This window comes from Salarias fasciatus, chromosome 14, assembly GCF_902148845.1.
Source record: "Salarias fasciatus chromosome 14, fSalaFa1.1, whole genome shotgun sequence".
Taxonomy (NCBI): domain Eukaryota; kingdom Metazoa; phylum Chordata; class Actinopteri; order Blenniiformes; family Blenniidae; genus Salarias; species Salarias fasciatus.
In genome coordinates, this window is record NC_043758.1 from 37,966,799 (window position 1) to 37,981,782 (window position 14,984).

The window sequence follows — 14,984 nt, forward strand, 5'->3', positions numbered from 1 at the left end:
ATAATCAAAATGAACCCTATATGTCGGTTTGTGTGTTGAACAGTGAAGAGGAATGTACTGCCTCGGAAGAAGCCAAATACATTGTTTTTGAGAGTAGCCTGAAGGAGATTTTGACACCTGTAAAGTGTCACTGTAAAGTCGAGCAAAGAAAATGTGGGACATTTGTGTCGTTCATGCGGAGATGTCCACATTGTCAGTACAGCTGGGAGTGGCAGAGCGGGCCCATCATCGGAAGAACTCCAGGTGGCAACCTGCAGCTTTCTGCTGCAGTGTATTTTTCTGGGTCATCTTTCCCAAAAGTTGCAAGGGTAATACTAACTATAACTAGATATTGTTTTATTTATATATACATATATATATATATATATATATATATATACATATACATATACATATACACAGCCAAGTGTTGTAGACTGTTGCGTCAATATTTCGTTGTACTACTTATGCTGAAATATATATTTCCCCTCCTTTTTCAGATGTGCCATGCAATGAACATTGAAATCCACCAGTACAACACCTTCAGAAAACATTCCCGGTGTTACCTTGAGCCTTCAATCTTCCAGAAATGAAGTAAAGACCAAAAACTTCACATGCAAGATTTGAAAAAGAAAGGCAAAATTGCCTTAAGCGGGGATATGCGTGCAGATTATCCTGGTACCTAAAATTTTGTTAGAATTATCATAATTGGCAAGCGATTTAAAAAAAAGTAACTTTTCATTTGGCACTTCATTGCACATTTTTGCATAGTTTCTTTTTTTTTTTTCTATTTCCTAGGACAGATGCTGAAAGCGAGAAGATTGTTGACATGAAACTTGTTCAGGTGTGCATTTACTTCATTACAGATTGTATTAGTGATATACTTCTAGTATTTTATTTGTTTTGTAGAGCAATGAGGTGGGCAGGAGTTATCACACGGAGAAAGAGGGACTGCACAGATGTTTGGATTTTCTGGAAGCCAGTGGTGGTGGACTCTTGTTACACACCGTCACCCTCAGATTCAGAAATCCCTGTACTATTTCAGTACTACAACATGTGGCATGTTGTAAAAGGTTATCTTAGAGATGTTAATTTTGACTTTGATGGTGCAGTGTTAGACAGTAAGGTATTTAATGTTATTCCTGACCTTGACAGTTTCAGCTGCTATGTTGCTGTTACTTTTGAATCAAGAGAACTTTGACTAAAACAACACAAACTTAAATGTTTACGTTTTTAAAAAGTGTCATCTCTTTCTACAAATGAATGTATAGATCATTTCTGATAGTTTTTTATGTGCTAAATGTCATTTTGCAGGTTTATTCAAAAAGTTGGATAAGTTGTCAAAAGACAAACAGTTTGAAGTGGTTAAGAAATGGTTGGCAGGCATTAAAAACCACATGTACTGGACCGACTTCTGGCCCAGAAAAAGTGGGAAAGTGGACGTCTCTTCTGAATCATATTAAAGATGTCCATACACATGAAGACCCACTATTTCCGAAGTGTCTTCATCCAGAGGTGTCCAGAGGTCCGAATAAGTGGTTTCAGCCTGGTCAGTAATACTTAAAAACATGTTTGTATTTGTAGTTACATGCTCTTATTTTTTGCTTGTTTTATTACACAGGCACATTGGCCCTGTACAAGGTGGAGAAGTTACTCTTGAACAAGAGAGTGCTTACCGATGTCTCCGCATTGAGCTCATTTGCATCAGCACTGGAATTCTTTCACAGTACAATTGTGTGATTTACACCCAAGATTTCAGACTTAAAATATGTGGGGATGAGCAGGTGATTTAAAATTTCTTTCTTTCTGTGTCCCCTGTTTATATCAAACTTAGTTTTGTTTTTGTTTTTAGGCTGTACTTGGCAGGAATGCACCAGAATGAAAATGCAAAACGGAAACAGGCAGTTTCAAAAAAAGGAAAGTCTTTATATAAAGTTGCTTATCCAAAATACAAAAATGGCCAAGGCACATCCAAACCAGTTAAAACTAAAGCTACATTTGGTCAGTAATATAATCTGAACAAGAACAGTGCAAAAAAAATAAAGTTAAAATAATAAATAAAATGCAAAATGACTGTTACATTCTAAATTAACTGTAAACTTTGAACACATTTTAGGATATGTATCATCAGTTATGCGTCTTGTCTTCAATGAAGTCTTCCCCAACCCGCTGGAGTTCGTTGCACAGTTGAAGTCCGTCCCTGTGCCAAAAGACCCTTGTGCAGAGTTCGAGAGAGTACCGAAAGATGATGTTATTGCTGCACAGGTGTCAAGGTTTAGTCGAGCGGGACCCGGACCTCAGCAGGAGCACCAACATGACGAAAACCCAAGTTTTGACCCTCATCATTCTTACGCTTTTTGGTTTATTGCTATTGTTTGCTAATAAATAATTTTGTAAATGTCAGTTTTTGTAGTTACTCTTCTTCTGTTCGTCTATGGACTGGCCCAAAGTCTGCACTCCAAAATATTCATAATATTCTGGAGAATGTATATATTCAAAGAGTTGACCTCAAACCCGGGATGTTCAGTAATGCAAGGCAGAGGTTCAACAAGCTGATTCATCCTCCTGAAAACCTAAGTAATACAAAAGTAATAGTAATGAGTTCCCTTATCCGTTTAGATATTTCCAAAAAAATGGGTAAACATTGAAATCCTGATTCTATTTCTATATGCATTATTCTCTTTATTGAATACTTTGACAGTTACATTAAGCGTGACCTGTGGTGGGGTGACCGACAAATAGGCTACTGTATGTATAGTCAACTAAGGTAATGTTACTGTGGAAAAAATTACTCAAGATTAAATTGTGACCTAAATTACTCCAGTGATGGAGCTATTTAGTCACTCATATTTTCGAAAAGTGAGCATTACCATCTACTAATGATCACTTTTATATAAGTGAAAAGTTGAAATGTATATTTTACAGACATAGCCAATCTCTAACAGTATTGTAAGTCTTCATTTGACAAAAAATATTGCTATCTGTTGCAGAACTATAGGAAACCGTCATTAATTGTACATTACGTCAGCCTATGAAATAAACAGATGACAAAGAGATACCATAAATGTCTACTTTCATCTGACTTACAGTCATGAAAGCTACTGTTATCAAATACAATATATAGGACATGTAAATTATAAGACAACACTATAAAAACTACCTTTCGGATTTAATGGCAACATACTTTTCTTCATCCTCAATTGTAGCTACAGCCTTGGTTACAACTTTAAAAAAATCCAACAAACTGAACCCTGCTGGGAGCAGGATTAATGATGCCTTTGAAAGCAGCAGAGTCCTCCAACCCCACCCATTTAATTTCTGAGAAAAACCTCATGATAAAAAAAAAATAAAGACAAGGCCGAACTGTATTTATTTTCTGAAAGCACATAAGTTGCACAGGCGAAAAAGAGACAAATTACATTTCTAAAATCATCTAAAAAGTGTGCTTTTCATTTCAGCCTTCACAGCATAAATCTTATAATGTGAAAAATATTAGGACAAGTCATTCCTCTGAACTTGGCTATAGTCTATGTAGCATTGCTCTGAATAAGGTAAGTGGGACCCTGAAAAAAGTAATCCTATGATTTCTCGAGTGGCCCTGGATTCATTCCCCTACGTAAAAAGATGATGGCTTGATTCACAGATTCCTTATTGAGACGATCACACGCAGTGCAGTCTCTGGTGCTAACACTGAAGCTAACTGATGTGCTTCTGAGGAACAGCGGCGGATCTTTATGTCCAAAAACAGAGTTTTTACGGTGCACTTTCTCCGCTGCGCGCGACGCCGGGGCGGCACGAGTGGGCTTTGGCCGTGACGTCAGTGCGTGACGCAGCTTCGCCCTCCATCACCGGCCGAGCCCACTGACAGAAAACAGCAGCGAGCGATCCCTCACGATTCACGGAAATATGTAGCTAGCTGGCACCCATCGCCGCAGTTCGACACCAGGGAGGTTTGGCGGAGCTGGTAAGTCATCGTACTCCGCGACAGAGTAAATGAATTGCTATTGGTGTTTTTTATGTGTTGGATACGTTATGCTGTTAGCGGAGAGGCTAACTTTAGCCTAGCAGAGATGATGGCGGATGGTGCCCGTTATCCAGCTGCGGCGATGGCATCCTCCTCATATCACACTGTGTTTTTGTTTCGTAGCTTGGTCAATCACAACATTTATGCAAACCACCCTGTTATTGATTTGTAAATCATATTTCAGTCTGGTGATTGACTGTGTTAACATATTTTTTCCAAAGAGTAAAAGGTCGTGTTGGCAAATGGAAGGTGAAGTCGCTGAAGTAAGCTTCGCATGTGTAAACGAATCCATCAGTGAAAGCCAGCGCACTTCTTGCCAACACATAATGCATGATTTATAAACGAACTTCAGGGTCTGGTTCGCATCGTTGACATTACTTCTACCGTAAATAGACATTTAACATTCATTAACAGCTGCGATTGAGTTGGTGTTTATGGATGTATTTACTGTTGACAATCGCAATTTACATCGCCCTTTGAGACAGTATTGTCTGAACTGCCGTTTGAAGATCGCCGGCCTGCTAGCTAGCATGCTAACAGTAACGTGAGTAAATCGAGAACAGGAAAAGACCAGCTTCCAGGTAAAACGAACTTAGGTGATCACAAAATAAAGACAGGCCCGTTACTCAGTCCATTCTCTAATCAGATCAGTTGGCAAGCCAATCAGAGGCTTAACAAGCTCTTATGCCTTGTCAAGTTATCATTTTATCTCGATCGTGTATTATCTTACGATAGTGGTGCTTTTTGGGCTCTTGCATGTTGATGAGTCAATGTAAGCTCTAGAACAAGGTAACAGATGCAGCAGTTGTTTTCTAGCAATGGTGATTTAGTTTATTTTAGATTTATTGGTGAAATGTGCCTGCCATGTTCGTGTGAAACCAGACGGCGTTGGGAAAGAAAAACAGGAATTCACTAAACTGCTTGGTCTAACTGTGGGTGTCAGGTCTTACTACCAACCATCTTAAATTGACAAATTTATTTCAGTTTAAATGTACATTTTCATCAGTCTGTGTCACTTGAATCACAGTATGGTTCAGACTGGAGTACAGTGATCTCAGTGATTTATTGAAGGGATATCTATCAGCAGGAATCATGGTGTGAGAAACTCCTTTTTTTCCCTTTCTCACTCCTATTTGGTAAACAAATTGCCTTTAAGGCGTGTGGATTTTACACAATCATTTTACTGTTATTGCTATCGTAATCCATTCTTCCTCTACCTAAGTTCTCCTAGACATAGATATATTGTGAATATAGTAGCTCTTAATCAGTATTTCATCACATTTTTAAACTGATGTGAATTCATTTAAGCTAAAAAGTAGCTCGTTCTTATGCTTTCTTATTTGTCCTTTTCCATCAGTTACGTGGGGCATTACCATGGGTGGTCATGATGATGAAGATATGACATATGTCGTAAACAAACAAAAGCAAGATGAAGAGCTTAAGAACAAGCTGAACGAGGGCAGCCACTGGTGCGACCAGGAGCCCACTGGCAACAATGCCAAGTGGCTGAAAGAAGGCCAGAATCAGCTGCGCAAAGTCGCGGAGAACCATCAGGACCAGGATCACAACTGCAATATCAATCAGAATGGGAACAAGGAAGACTTTCCTCACCAGAACACCACTCAGGAAGAACAACAGGGAAACGAGGAGCAGCAGAACAAGTCTCCCAAAATAGCAATGACCCCTGGTCTCAGTCAGGAAGAGTCCAAGAACATCCTTAATGAGCCGCTCCTCATCGACACTCTGGAGTCCACGGAAGAGAAAGATAAAGAGAGAGAGGAAGATGATAAAGAGAAGGAGAACACATCGGATGAGGAGACATCTGGTGGCACCGGAGGGGAGGAAGTGGCAACAGAACAGAGCAACTCCCAGTCTCAGAGAGATGGTGGCATTGTGGGCAGAAACGCTTGCCTTCTCTTTTCCAACATGAACGGGACACCGAGTGATGAAGAGTCCAGCTGGCCTGCACTTTCTCAGGACAACACCGCTGACAGCTCTCCAAACGGAAACAGAGGTAACCGCAAGTGCTAGAAAAAACTCTGTATACGTGCTTACTGGCACATTTAAGTGCATACTGCAGAGTTTAATAATCAAGATAACAGGCAAAATAAATAAAGGCAAATGTGCACAAGTCTTGAATGAAACTTTAAAGTTTATAATAAATCCCTGAAAAATAAAAGGGAACACCACAACACAATAAAGTTGGAGCTACATATTTCAAATGAATATCGTTGAATATTTTCTTAATTACTGATTATTTATTGCTGTTTCACATGAAAATTGCTATCCGACTCATCTAATGCCATTAGTCATTTTACAAAAAAGGCCATCAGAATAATTAATAAAGTAGCTCGAAGAGAGCACACCACAAAACTGTTTCTGAAGTCAGGATTATTAAAATTAAAGGATTTAGTTGATTTACAAACATTAATGGTTATGTATAACGCAAAGCAGTATTTGTTACCTCATCAATTGCAAATATTTTTTACATTAAACAGTGAAACAAGTAGAAGAAACTTGGACTTTAAACCTAGTTCTGTCAGGACAACTCTCAAAGACGTGTGTCTCAGTGATTGGTGTCACCAAGTGGAATTCATTAGACAGGACATTAAAATGCTGTTCAAACATTAATCAATTTAAATGCAAATATAAAGAAAATACATTTATGCGATATGAAAATGAATAAAATGTGTAAGCAAGTCCATATGTTTTTGAATGTATGCAAGTATGTTTTTATTTATTTTAGTAGTCATTTATTTGTTTAGAATGCTTGAGGTCATCTAAGAGAAATTATCTGATTTTCTAAAAAGAAAGGGGTAGGAATAAAAAAGACTGGGTCTTCACCCGACCCCTGTTCTTGCCATGGTATGTATGTGCACTTTGCCAAATGTAACCACTTTTAATTTGTTGTTTTCATGTACTACCTTGGAGAAAGAACAAATGAAATTAAATTAAATGAAATGAAATGAAAATGAAATAAGTTACTAGTGTTTCTCCAGGCTTGCAAATAAAGTTTCTGTTCCAGCTATTGTTGAAAAGACAGTTGATTCTCTTCCCTGACTTCATAAACAAGCCACTTTATTTTGCTGCTGTTGGAGATAATGTATTAGATAATTTTGGAATATCCCTCAAACATTTTTCGATTTTCCATTTCATTTATGAGCTTGTCTTGTGCTATTGACTTATGATAGTCAGATCATCATATTTAATCCTCTGAGATGCAACAATGTATAATTTTGTCAGGAATAGAGCCTGCTGGTCATGTTTCTGCTGTTAATGGTAGACTGATTCGAGGTTTGTGCTTATTTGCTTTCACTGTTTTCTGTTTGGTCGGCATGCAGCCGTCTCATCCTGTCATGAAACATGTCTCTGATTTGTCTTTGCTCGTTGCTGGCTGCCTTGCAGAGTCCTTCTGGGACTCGAGTGCTTTCGAGACGGACACGGACCTTCCTTCGGGATGGATGAGGGTGCGAGACACATCCGGTACATACTACTGGCACATCCCCACGGGCACTACCCAGTGGGAACCCCCCTCCCCTCTCGGTAAAATCGGCGACTCCACCTTGTCCTCTACGATGTCCCTGGAGACCACGCCCTGTGAGGAACCTGAGGTGAGCGCCGACAGACATTTTCCTGGGATGAAAAAAGACGTGAGAAACTTCAGCACATAATAGAATGTTTCTTTTGCATATTCCAGGAATCTTGGACTCAGCTGTCCAGCACGGACGAAGGCGCTGGCGAAGCTGAGCTGTGGAAAGTAAGATACTTCTATGACTTATTTATTTACAGTTTAAACAAAAACAAATCTCCTTGTGAGTTTTTGAACACATTTGTTAAAATATGTTGCACTATGCGGAATACATCAGGAGCAGCTGTGGCTCGGTTAGCAGATCGGGTCTTCTTCTAATCCCCGTCCCGCCCTATGCTCATGTTGAAGTGTCCTTGGAGAAAACACTTTGCCCAAAATTGCTCCCAAAGGAAGTCGAGCACATTGCATGACAGCTGTCTCTGTTTGTGTGAATGGCTGAAAGTGACAAACGGTGTGAAGTGCTCTGAGAGCACTGAAGAGGCAAAAATGTGCTATTTAAATAAACCATCAGTCATATAGTATCAACGTTTCCACCCTTCACTCCCAATCCCTCCTCGTTTGCCTCTAAGAAATGCCGTAGACTTAAAAAAAAACCCTGAAATCTAACAGTTATTACTCAAATTTGTTTTAACTGAGCCTCGAGAGGGGGCGACTGCTCACACTACAGCGTCACTGGACTGGGACTTTATATTTTTTGTTTCCTCCGCGCCATCACAGGGCGTAGTGGCAGAATGTGTGATGAGCAGTTCACGTTTGGCGACGTGAGACTGATCGAAGCCTAATGGTTCTTCTGGGTTGATTGAGCAGCACTCGTATTGTTATGCTTCCCTGAAAGAGACTGGCAAGAAAAACGTGTTAAAATATTGATTGATGGTTGAATGTTTATTTCCAAAACTTCAACCTGTTGCTAATTTAAACATTGTGTTGTCGCCTTAAGGCTGAATGTCTGAACAGAAACGTTCTGTCTAAATCATTTGTGATTATCAGAGATCGTCTGAGAACAGTGACCTCCTATTTCTCCTGTTGTAGCTGTTTTAATGTCAGTCAGGTAGTAATCACATTGACAAATGTAATAAGATTTTTGTCAGCCTGTTCATGTTGCGTCTGACTGTGTGTCCTCAGGAAGAGGCAGAGGTCGCATCTGATCAAAGTCTGAAGGAGTTTGAAGGAGCAACTCTACGCTATGCATCTATCAACCTGAAGTATGTCTTCTTCAAACGGCAGCTTTCACCCGTTTCCTCTCTGTTCTCTGTTAATTGGACTTAACTCTTGTTTTCCTTCAATATAGCTACAATTACTCCCCGTCTGAGGACGAAAAGAACCTGGAGCCGCTCTGCACAGATATAGAAACAAAGGTTAGTACTACTGCATTTGTTGTACTTTACAGTTTGATAGTGTGTTGGTTTTGTTGAGCCAACACGGCTAAATAAGCTTCGATGGAAGCCCCCCTGCCTGCCTGTGCCTCGACTGCTGGGTCTCCTCGGCCCCCCCCCCCGTTCTGTACTGACGTGCTGGGCGCCCGCTCTGCCAGTGTTTCGCAGTGCGTTCCCTGGGCTGGGTGGAGATGTCAGAGGAGGACATGGCGCCCGGAAAGAGCAGCGTCGCTGTCAACAACTGCATCCGGCAGCTCTCGTATCACAAACACAACCTCCACGACACTGCTGGTATCTGGGGAGAGGTGAGCTCATTTCACCCGCTCCAGTCCGACACGACATGCAGAACAGCATTGATTATAACAAACTTTCATTTAATTTGGCTGCATCAACTATTAAAAAAAGGAAAATACTTTTTATTTTTTATTTTTTTTTAGGTGTTTTTCACCTTTCAGGAAAAGTTTTTATGATTGTAATTTAGAGCTTTCATAATGAGTAATATAAAACGGTGAAAGTTGGGATTGTGCTGAAGCGACCCGCTGTCTGTCACGGCAGGGTAAAGACATGCTGATGGTCCTGGAGAACGACACGATGAACCTGATCGACCCGCTGGGCCAGACGCTGCTCCACGCTCAGCCGATCGGCAGCATCCGCGTCTGGGGCGTCGGCAGAGATAACGGCAGGTCTGTTCTCCTGACGGCGAAAGGACAACATCTGTTTGTCCAAAAGCTGGACTAGTTCAGGCGTGGCAGGACTTGTAGGCTGCATTGTGAAACAATAGTTTTTAGATTGTACAGGTGAGGGTAAATTTGTAATGAGTTCTCTTTTCAGCAGTGAATCTAATCTGACCTCTTCTCAAAATATGACTACTTTGAAGTTTTATCTGGAAGACAAGGTGCTGTTTCTTTTTGTTTTAGATTGAATTTGAGCCTGAGTCAAAACGCCGTGTTTTCCATTTTTGAATGTCGTTCCATTCTGCCGTCAGTCTGCACGCAGAGGCTCATTCATGACCGGCTCCTGTGACGCTCGGCACGCTGCCGCCCTCTGCTGGACTGATAATAACACTGCAGAAAACACAGTTGCAGCCCCAGCCGTTCCTGCTTCCTGTCTGTCTGTCCTCTAACGTCTGTATTTTTTTCTTTCATGCTGCATTTTCCATCATGAACAGGGAAAGGTACACCTCATTGATTATTTTTCCTGAAAGAAGTGTTAAACTCTTGTTCTGTGCTGGTGTGCATGTGTGTGTGTCTGTGTGCTGTTTGTGTATATTTACTCCACATTTTGGCTGTATAAACCGCTCAACATTCAGATTTGACCTTTTTCCGTCCGATCTCACCTGCAGGGACTTCGCCTACGTGGCCCGGGACAACCTGACCCAGGTTCTGAAGTGTCATGTTTTCCGCTGCGACTCTCCTGCCAAGAACATCGCCACCAGCCTACATGAGATGTGCTCAAAGGTCAGCCTTCAGTCGGTCAGGTTTAGACTCGTTTTGAATTCTCTGCAGGGAGCCAAGTGTCCTTTACAGGGTTTGACCTGCTTTTTAAATGGACTCTAGATAATGATGGAGAGGAAGTCGAGCAAGCCGGGGGTGAGCAGACTGAACTCCGACCCCAGCAAGCCAGTGGTCATCCCTGTTGAAGGTAGTGCAGAGTATTCTGGGTGAGATTTAATACTCTGGAAGGCAGTCGCTTCATGTTCTCTCACTTTTGAACAGAGTTTCCTGCTCCGAAGAACGAACTCTTCCAGCGCTTCCATGTTTATTACCTTGGTTGTGAGCCGGTGACCAGACCAGTGGGTAAGAAAACTCCATTTTTCATAGTTCGTGCTTTGAGTTGACAAACCTGTTTAGTTGTAGATAGATCTCACTGTTTACTGTGACCGACTGCAGTCCGAGGCTAACGTTCGGTGATTCTTTTGCGTTTTTCTCAGGTATGGAAATAATCAACGACGCACTGCAGGCAGCAATAAATGGCAAAGACAAAGCCGACTTCACTCCCGTCTCGGTGAACGTGGCACCGGCCACCCTCACAATCCTGACCAGACAGGTAACGGACAAACTCACCGTGATGGTCTGCAAGAAATACGTCACAGATGAGCTCTCTGCTCAGAACCGGCGTGAATCTGTGTGTGTGCGTCTCGCTGTTCCAGGACGAGGAGGTGCTGTCCGAGTGCAGGGTGCGCTTCCTGTCCTTCATGGGTGTGGGGAAAGACGTCCACACCTTCGCTTTCATCATGGCGGAGGGTCCTCAGGAGTTCGCCTGCCACATGTTCTGGTGCGAGCCCAACGCCGCCAGTCTGAGCGAGGCCGTGCAGGCCGCCTGCATGGTGAGTCCCGGCAGGATCCTCGGGGGGGTCGTCGTGAACTGCGGTCTGGAGTCGTCCGCTCACTTGGCGTGTTTTTCTTCTCACCAGCTCCGCTACCAGAAATGTCTGGACGCCCGTCCGCCCAGCCTGGCCTCCTGCCTGCCCACTCCTCCCGCCGACTCGGTGGCTCGCCGGGTCAGGAAGGGGGTGCAGAGTCTGCTGGGCAGCTTCAAGAGCTACCGGTCCGGCTCTCAGTCCCCCTGAGTGCCAGCAGAGATGATCCGCAGCCATCCAACATCAGCCCCCCCCCCCCCCCCCCCCCCCCCACTCACATATCCTCTCCCCTCACCCTCCTGCCACAGTCTCGCCTTATGACCTACCGATCGGCCGTCCCGTCGCTCGTCTGGTGCGTGGCACAGCTAGTGGGAGAATGTGTTTGTGTCTGATCTGATTGCATTTGCCTCCTCCTCATTGTGTGTACGAGAGACGCGCCGATACCAGAACCGTCAGGTGAAACCAGCCGCCTGCCTGCAGGAAAAAAAAACTTCTTAGATTAATGATGAACCTTCTGGTGAGACATTGTTTAGAGAAGAGAAAAGACAGGAAGTGTCGGTTCAGGTGTGACTCCCTGTGGCGTTCAGGGACCGCTGGGCTAAGGTGGCGCTCTACATCCATAACAAGCTCTTCCTGTTGAACTTGTTCACCCCGCCGTCACTTCCACGGTCGTCCTTCAGACGTTTCCCCTCTGTTCTCGTCGTTGTGGAGCCTGTCCCCGGCTCCCTTCACTGGTGGTGGTTATTCTCATTTTTCATTCTTTGCGGCTCTTGGTTTCCACGCAGCTCGTCTCTGACCTGCTGAAGGTTCTTCTCGTGGTTCAAAGTCACGTGCACTGCTGTGATCCACCCAGCTGGTAGATGAAATCCTGCTTGTAGAGTCTGGTCTTTGGCGTTTCCTCGGCCGCCTCCTCCGGGCGTGACGCCGTCTGGTTGTCTGTCACTTCTCACAACACCAGCAGCTTCATGAGCGGAGGCCTTTGGCCCAGCAGAGTTCGCCCCACGTCACTCATTAGTGGAACTCTGACCCGGGCTTCGGGGCTCACGCACTGGCGATGCTACACGTTACACACGATTCCACAACTGGACTCGATCTACACCCTGAGACTTTCACACCATTCACACCGGCCTGACCTGCTTACCATCAGGAAACCGGTCCAGAGCAATAAGAACAAGGACAGCCAGACTCAGGGAGAGCAGTGGCCTCATGGAGCCATCCCTCCACCCCAGAGCCTCCCCGACTCCACCATGAACCTGGAAGCTGAAGCGGTGACACACTGGCTTTATGGCATTTCATAAATACTCATATCTGCATCAGCAAGTCGTGAAAGCTTCGTGTTGGCGCTCGTTCTCCTGTAACACGCTGGTATCGGTGCATCCCTCCATTTTAAACTCTCCTCACACAGATGAACCCTTTTATCCTTCTTTGCTGCGATTCTTCTGTGAGTCTTAACTATTTTTGTGTTTTAACAGAAACAACGCTATGAATGTTGATTATGGATGTAATATATATTTACATACAGGTGTTAGAATTTGCTTGGATGGACCGCCCCTCACAGAAACGCCCTCATCGCCCCTCACACTCCTCTTTTTCTACCGTTTTTCTCATCAAAGATCCTCTACTGATTTTTCTAAGACGTCTCCTCCTCTCTCCACCACATCGGGCTGTAATAGAAACGCCGTCGGCGTCTCGGTCGCCAACGTCCCCGACTCGCCCCAGCAGTGTGAAATAGTCTTCCAAAGAAACCGTGCGGTCATCTGTCACGTGGCGAGCCGCCGCTGCGTTTCCTCACCCATCCTGCATGAACATTTGCAAAGTTCAGCGCTCGTGTGCAATAATCCCGGCGCGGCGACGCGACGGCTGCCGTGTCGCGTGCACGTTCCTCGTCTTTCAGTGGGACAACAGAGCCATGCTGAAAATCAGAGAAATAATCGTACTGAAAAAAATAGAATCTCTGGGGTTCCTCACAGCCATTTTACCGCCAACTACTGAACTGTACTGTAGACGGATCCTCCACCACAAAGCTGCATGTTTTGATAGCTTAGAGGCAGTGTTAAGAGCCATCGGTGTACCCTGTAAATTGTGTGTTCGTGAGCGGAGGCCGGAGGTGGTGTGTTGTTTCGTGTTACATAGGCATGTCACTCTAGTTAGTGTCAGTGTTTACCATAAGCTAGCCGTAGAGAGTTAGACTTCCTTCAGACTGAAGACGAGAGCAGGAGTCATGTCTGTGTTTACCGTCAAGCTTTCCCCCTCGGCCGCAGCCACTCCACCTGACCTTTCTCTTCTTTTTCTTTCTTTCTTCTTTTTTTTTTAATCGTTTCCACACACTACGATGTACACAGTTCGGATGGTTTTCACACTAGCTTCTTAGATTTAGTTTTTATAAAGAACACACTAATTATCCAAGTCGTATCTTATCTCCACGTGTCCGTCAGTGATCAATACTGTATGTAGCACAATAGTAACAGTCATCTCTTATATAAAAGAAGCAGTTTGTGAGAAGTCTGGAGGATGTAATGCCTTCGAGGCGTTTGTAAATACCCTCAGGGTGTTTAACCTCATTAAAAAAAGACTTTAGAATAAATACACTGCTGGAATATTGAAAGAATTATTGAATCAAATCCTCAAATTACAATGATATTCTACTAAATGGCAAATAATGAATGACTTCTGAAGCATTTAACCGGTCGCTGTAGAAGCAGCTCATCACTCTGTAATAGTTTCTTTTAATTTTAAGGTCTTCAGAACCTGAAAGAGTTTGGAAACAGACTCATTCTGAAAATGTCCCGCAGGGTCAATATTTGGCTCTAACTTCAGAATCTCGACTGCACCTCTTACAAACTGCTTCTTGGTGCGTGGGTGTGTGTGGGTGTGTGTGTGTATATAATGTAACACTAATGAAGAGTAGACTACATTGACTCACATTACTGCCTCGTCACTCGGAGTTGTTGTGCTTCTTCTCCTTTTAAAGATTGCTGTCCAGTCAGTGGCACGATTAAGGCCAGAAAAGTTCCAGAACATAAGCAGATTAATTTATTTCTGTTCATGTAAATTAGGTGTATAAAATGTATGTACATAAAAGTCACTGCACAATAAATGTGAACATATCATGACACTTCTCGTCCTCCTGTGGTTTCTTTCTTTTTTTCTGTTTCCCAGAAGAAGCTCTTAATCTTACAGCCAGGGAATGTCTCCTTTGGTTTCTGCTTGTAGGAACATTGATTTTTTTTTTTTCATTTTCTATCAGTGGATTTATCAGTCGGCGCTCGCTTTTCCATTAAAATGTAAAAGAAGCCACACTCAACCTGTCTGGCCCTTTTGAATATATAATAAAGCTGCTGACGCCGGTTTCACTGTGTGTATTGACAGAGCAGCCACACACTGCAGGAGCAGGAAATGCAAAACAGCCTCAGGCGACACACACACACACACACACACACACACGCGCACACACACACACTCACACCTGTATGTTCCTGTCAGCACTGCTGCCCCCTCCTGGTGAGCTGAAAAGCAGGGGCTGGGCTGGTTATTGTTCCCCTAAGAGATGGCTTTGGAGATGAAAGGTGCACATCAAGTGGAAGCCCCAGCTGCCGCAGACGGGTAATAATAGGCTCTGCCATCTCCACACGAGCCGCCGACCGGCCTGCCAGCGGGACC

The 14,984-nt window shown here is 43.5% G+C and overlaps 1 protein-coding gene across 2 annotated transcripts; it reads left to right on the plus strand.

Annotated features, from left to right (window-relative positions):
- Positions 1-3,814: 3,814 nt before the first annotated feature.
- apbb1 (amyloid beta (A4) precursor protein-binding, family B, member 1 (Fe65)) lies at positions 3,815-14,445 on the plus strand. 2 transcript variants are annotated; one of them, XM_030108473.1, is made up of 15 exons: positions 3,815-3,943; positions 5,361-6,017; positions 7,409-7,614; positions 7,701-7,760; positions 8,715-8,794; positions 8,881-8,947; positions 9,124-9,270; positions 9,521-9,648; positions 10,134-10,139; positions 10,308-10,422; positions 10,522-10,606; positions 10,681-10,761; positions 10,896-11,011; positions 11,115-11,291; positions 11,379-14,445. In XM_030108473.1, the coding sequence occupies exons 2-15, from the start codon at positions 5,378-5,380 to the stop codon at positions 11,532-11,534; spliced, it is 2,064 nt and encodes a 687-aa protein (XP_029964333.1). In that variant the 5' UTR covers positions 3,815-3,943; positions 5,361-5,377; the 3' UTR covers positions 11,535-14,445. The 2 variants fall into 2 exon arrangements, with proteins under 2 accessions (XP_029964333.1, XP_029964334.1); XM_030108474.1 differs by lacking the exon at positions 10,134-10,139.
- Positions 14,446-14,984: the final 539 nt, after the last annotated feature.

What these genes read in the sequence shown, in the direction of transcription:
- apbb1 (XM_030108473.1), top strand. Translation starts at nt 5,378, where the DNA reads ATGGGTGGTCATGATGATGAAGATATGACATATGTCGTAAACAAACAA. An exon ending in GCCGGTGACCAGACCAGTGG is followed by an intron (nt 10,762 to 10,895) that starts GTAAGAAAACTC and finishes CGTTTTTCTCAG; the next exon opens with GTATGGAAATAATCAACGAC. An exon ending in TCACAATCCTGACCAGACAG is followed by an intron (nt 11,012 to 11,114) that starts GTAACGGACAAA and finishes TCGCTGTTCCAG; the next exon opens with GACGAGGAGGTGCTGTCCGA.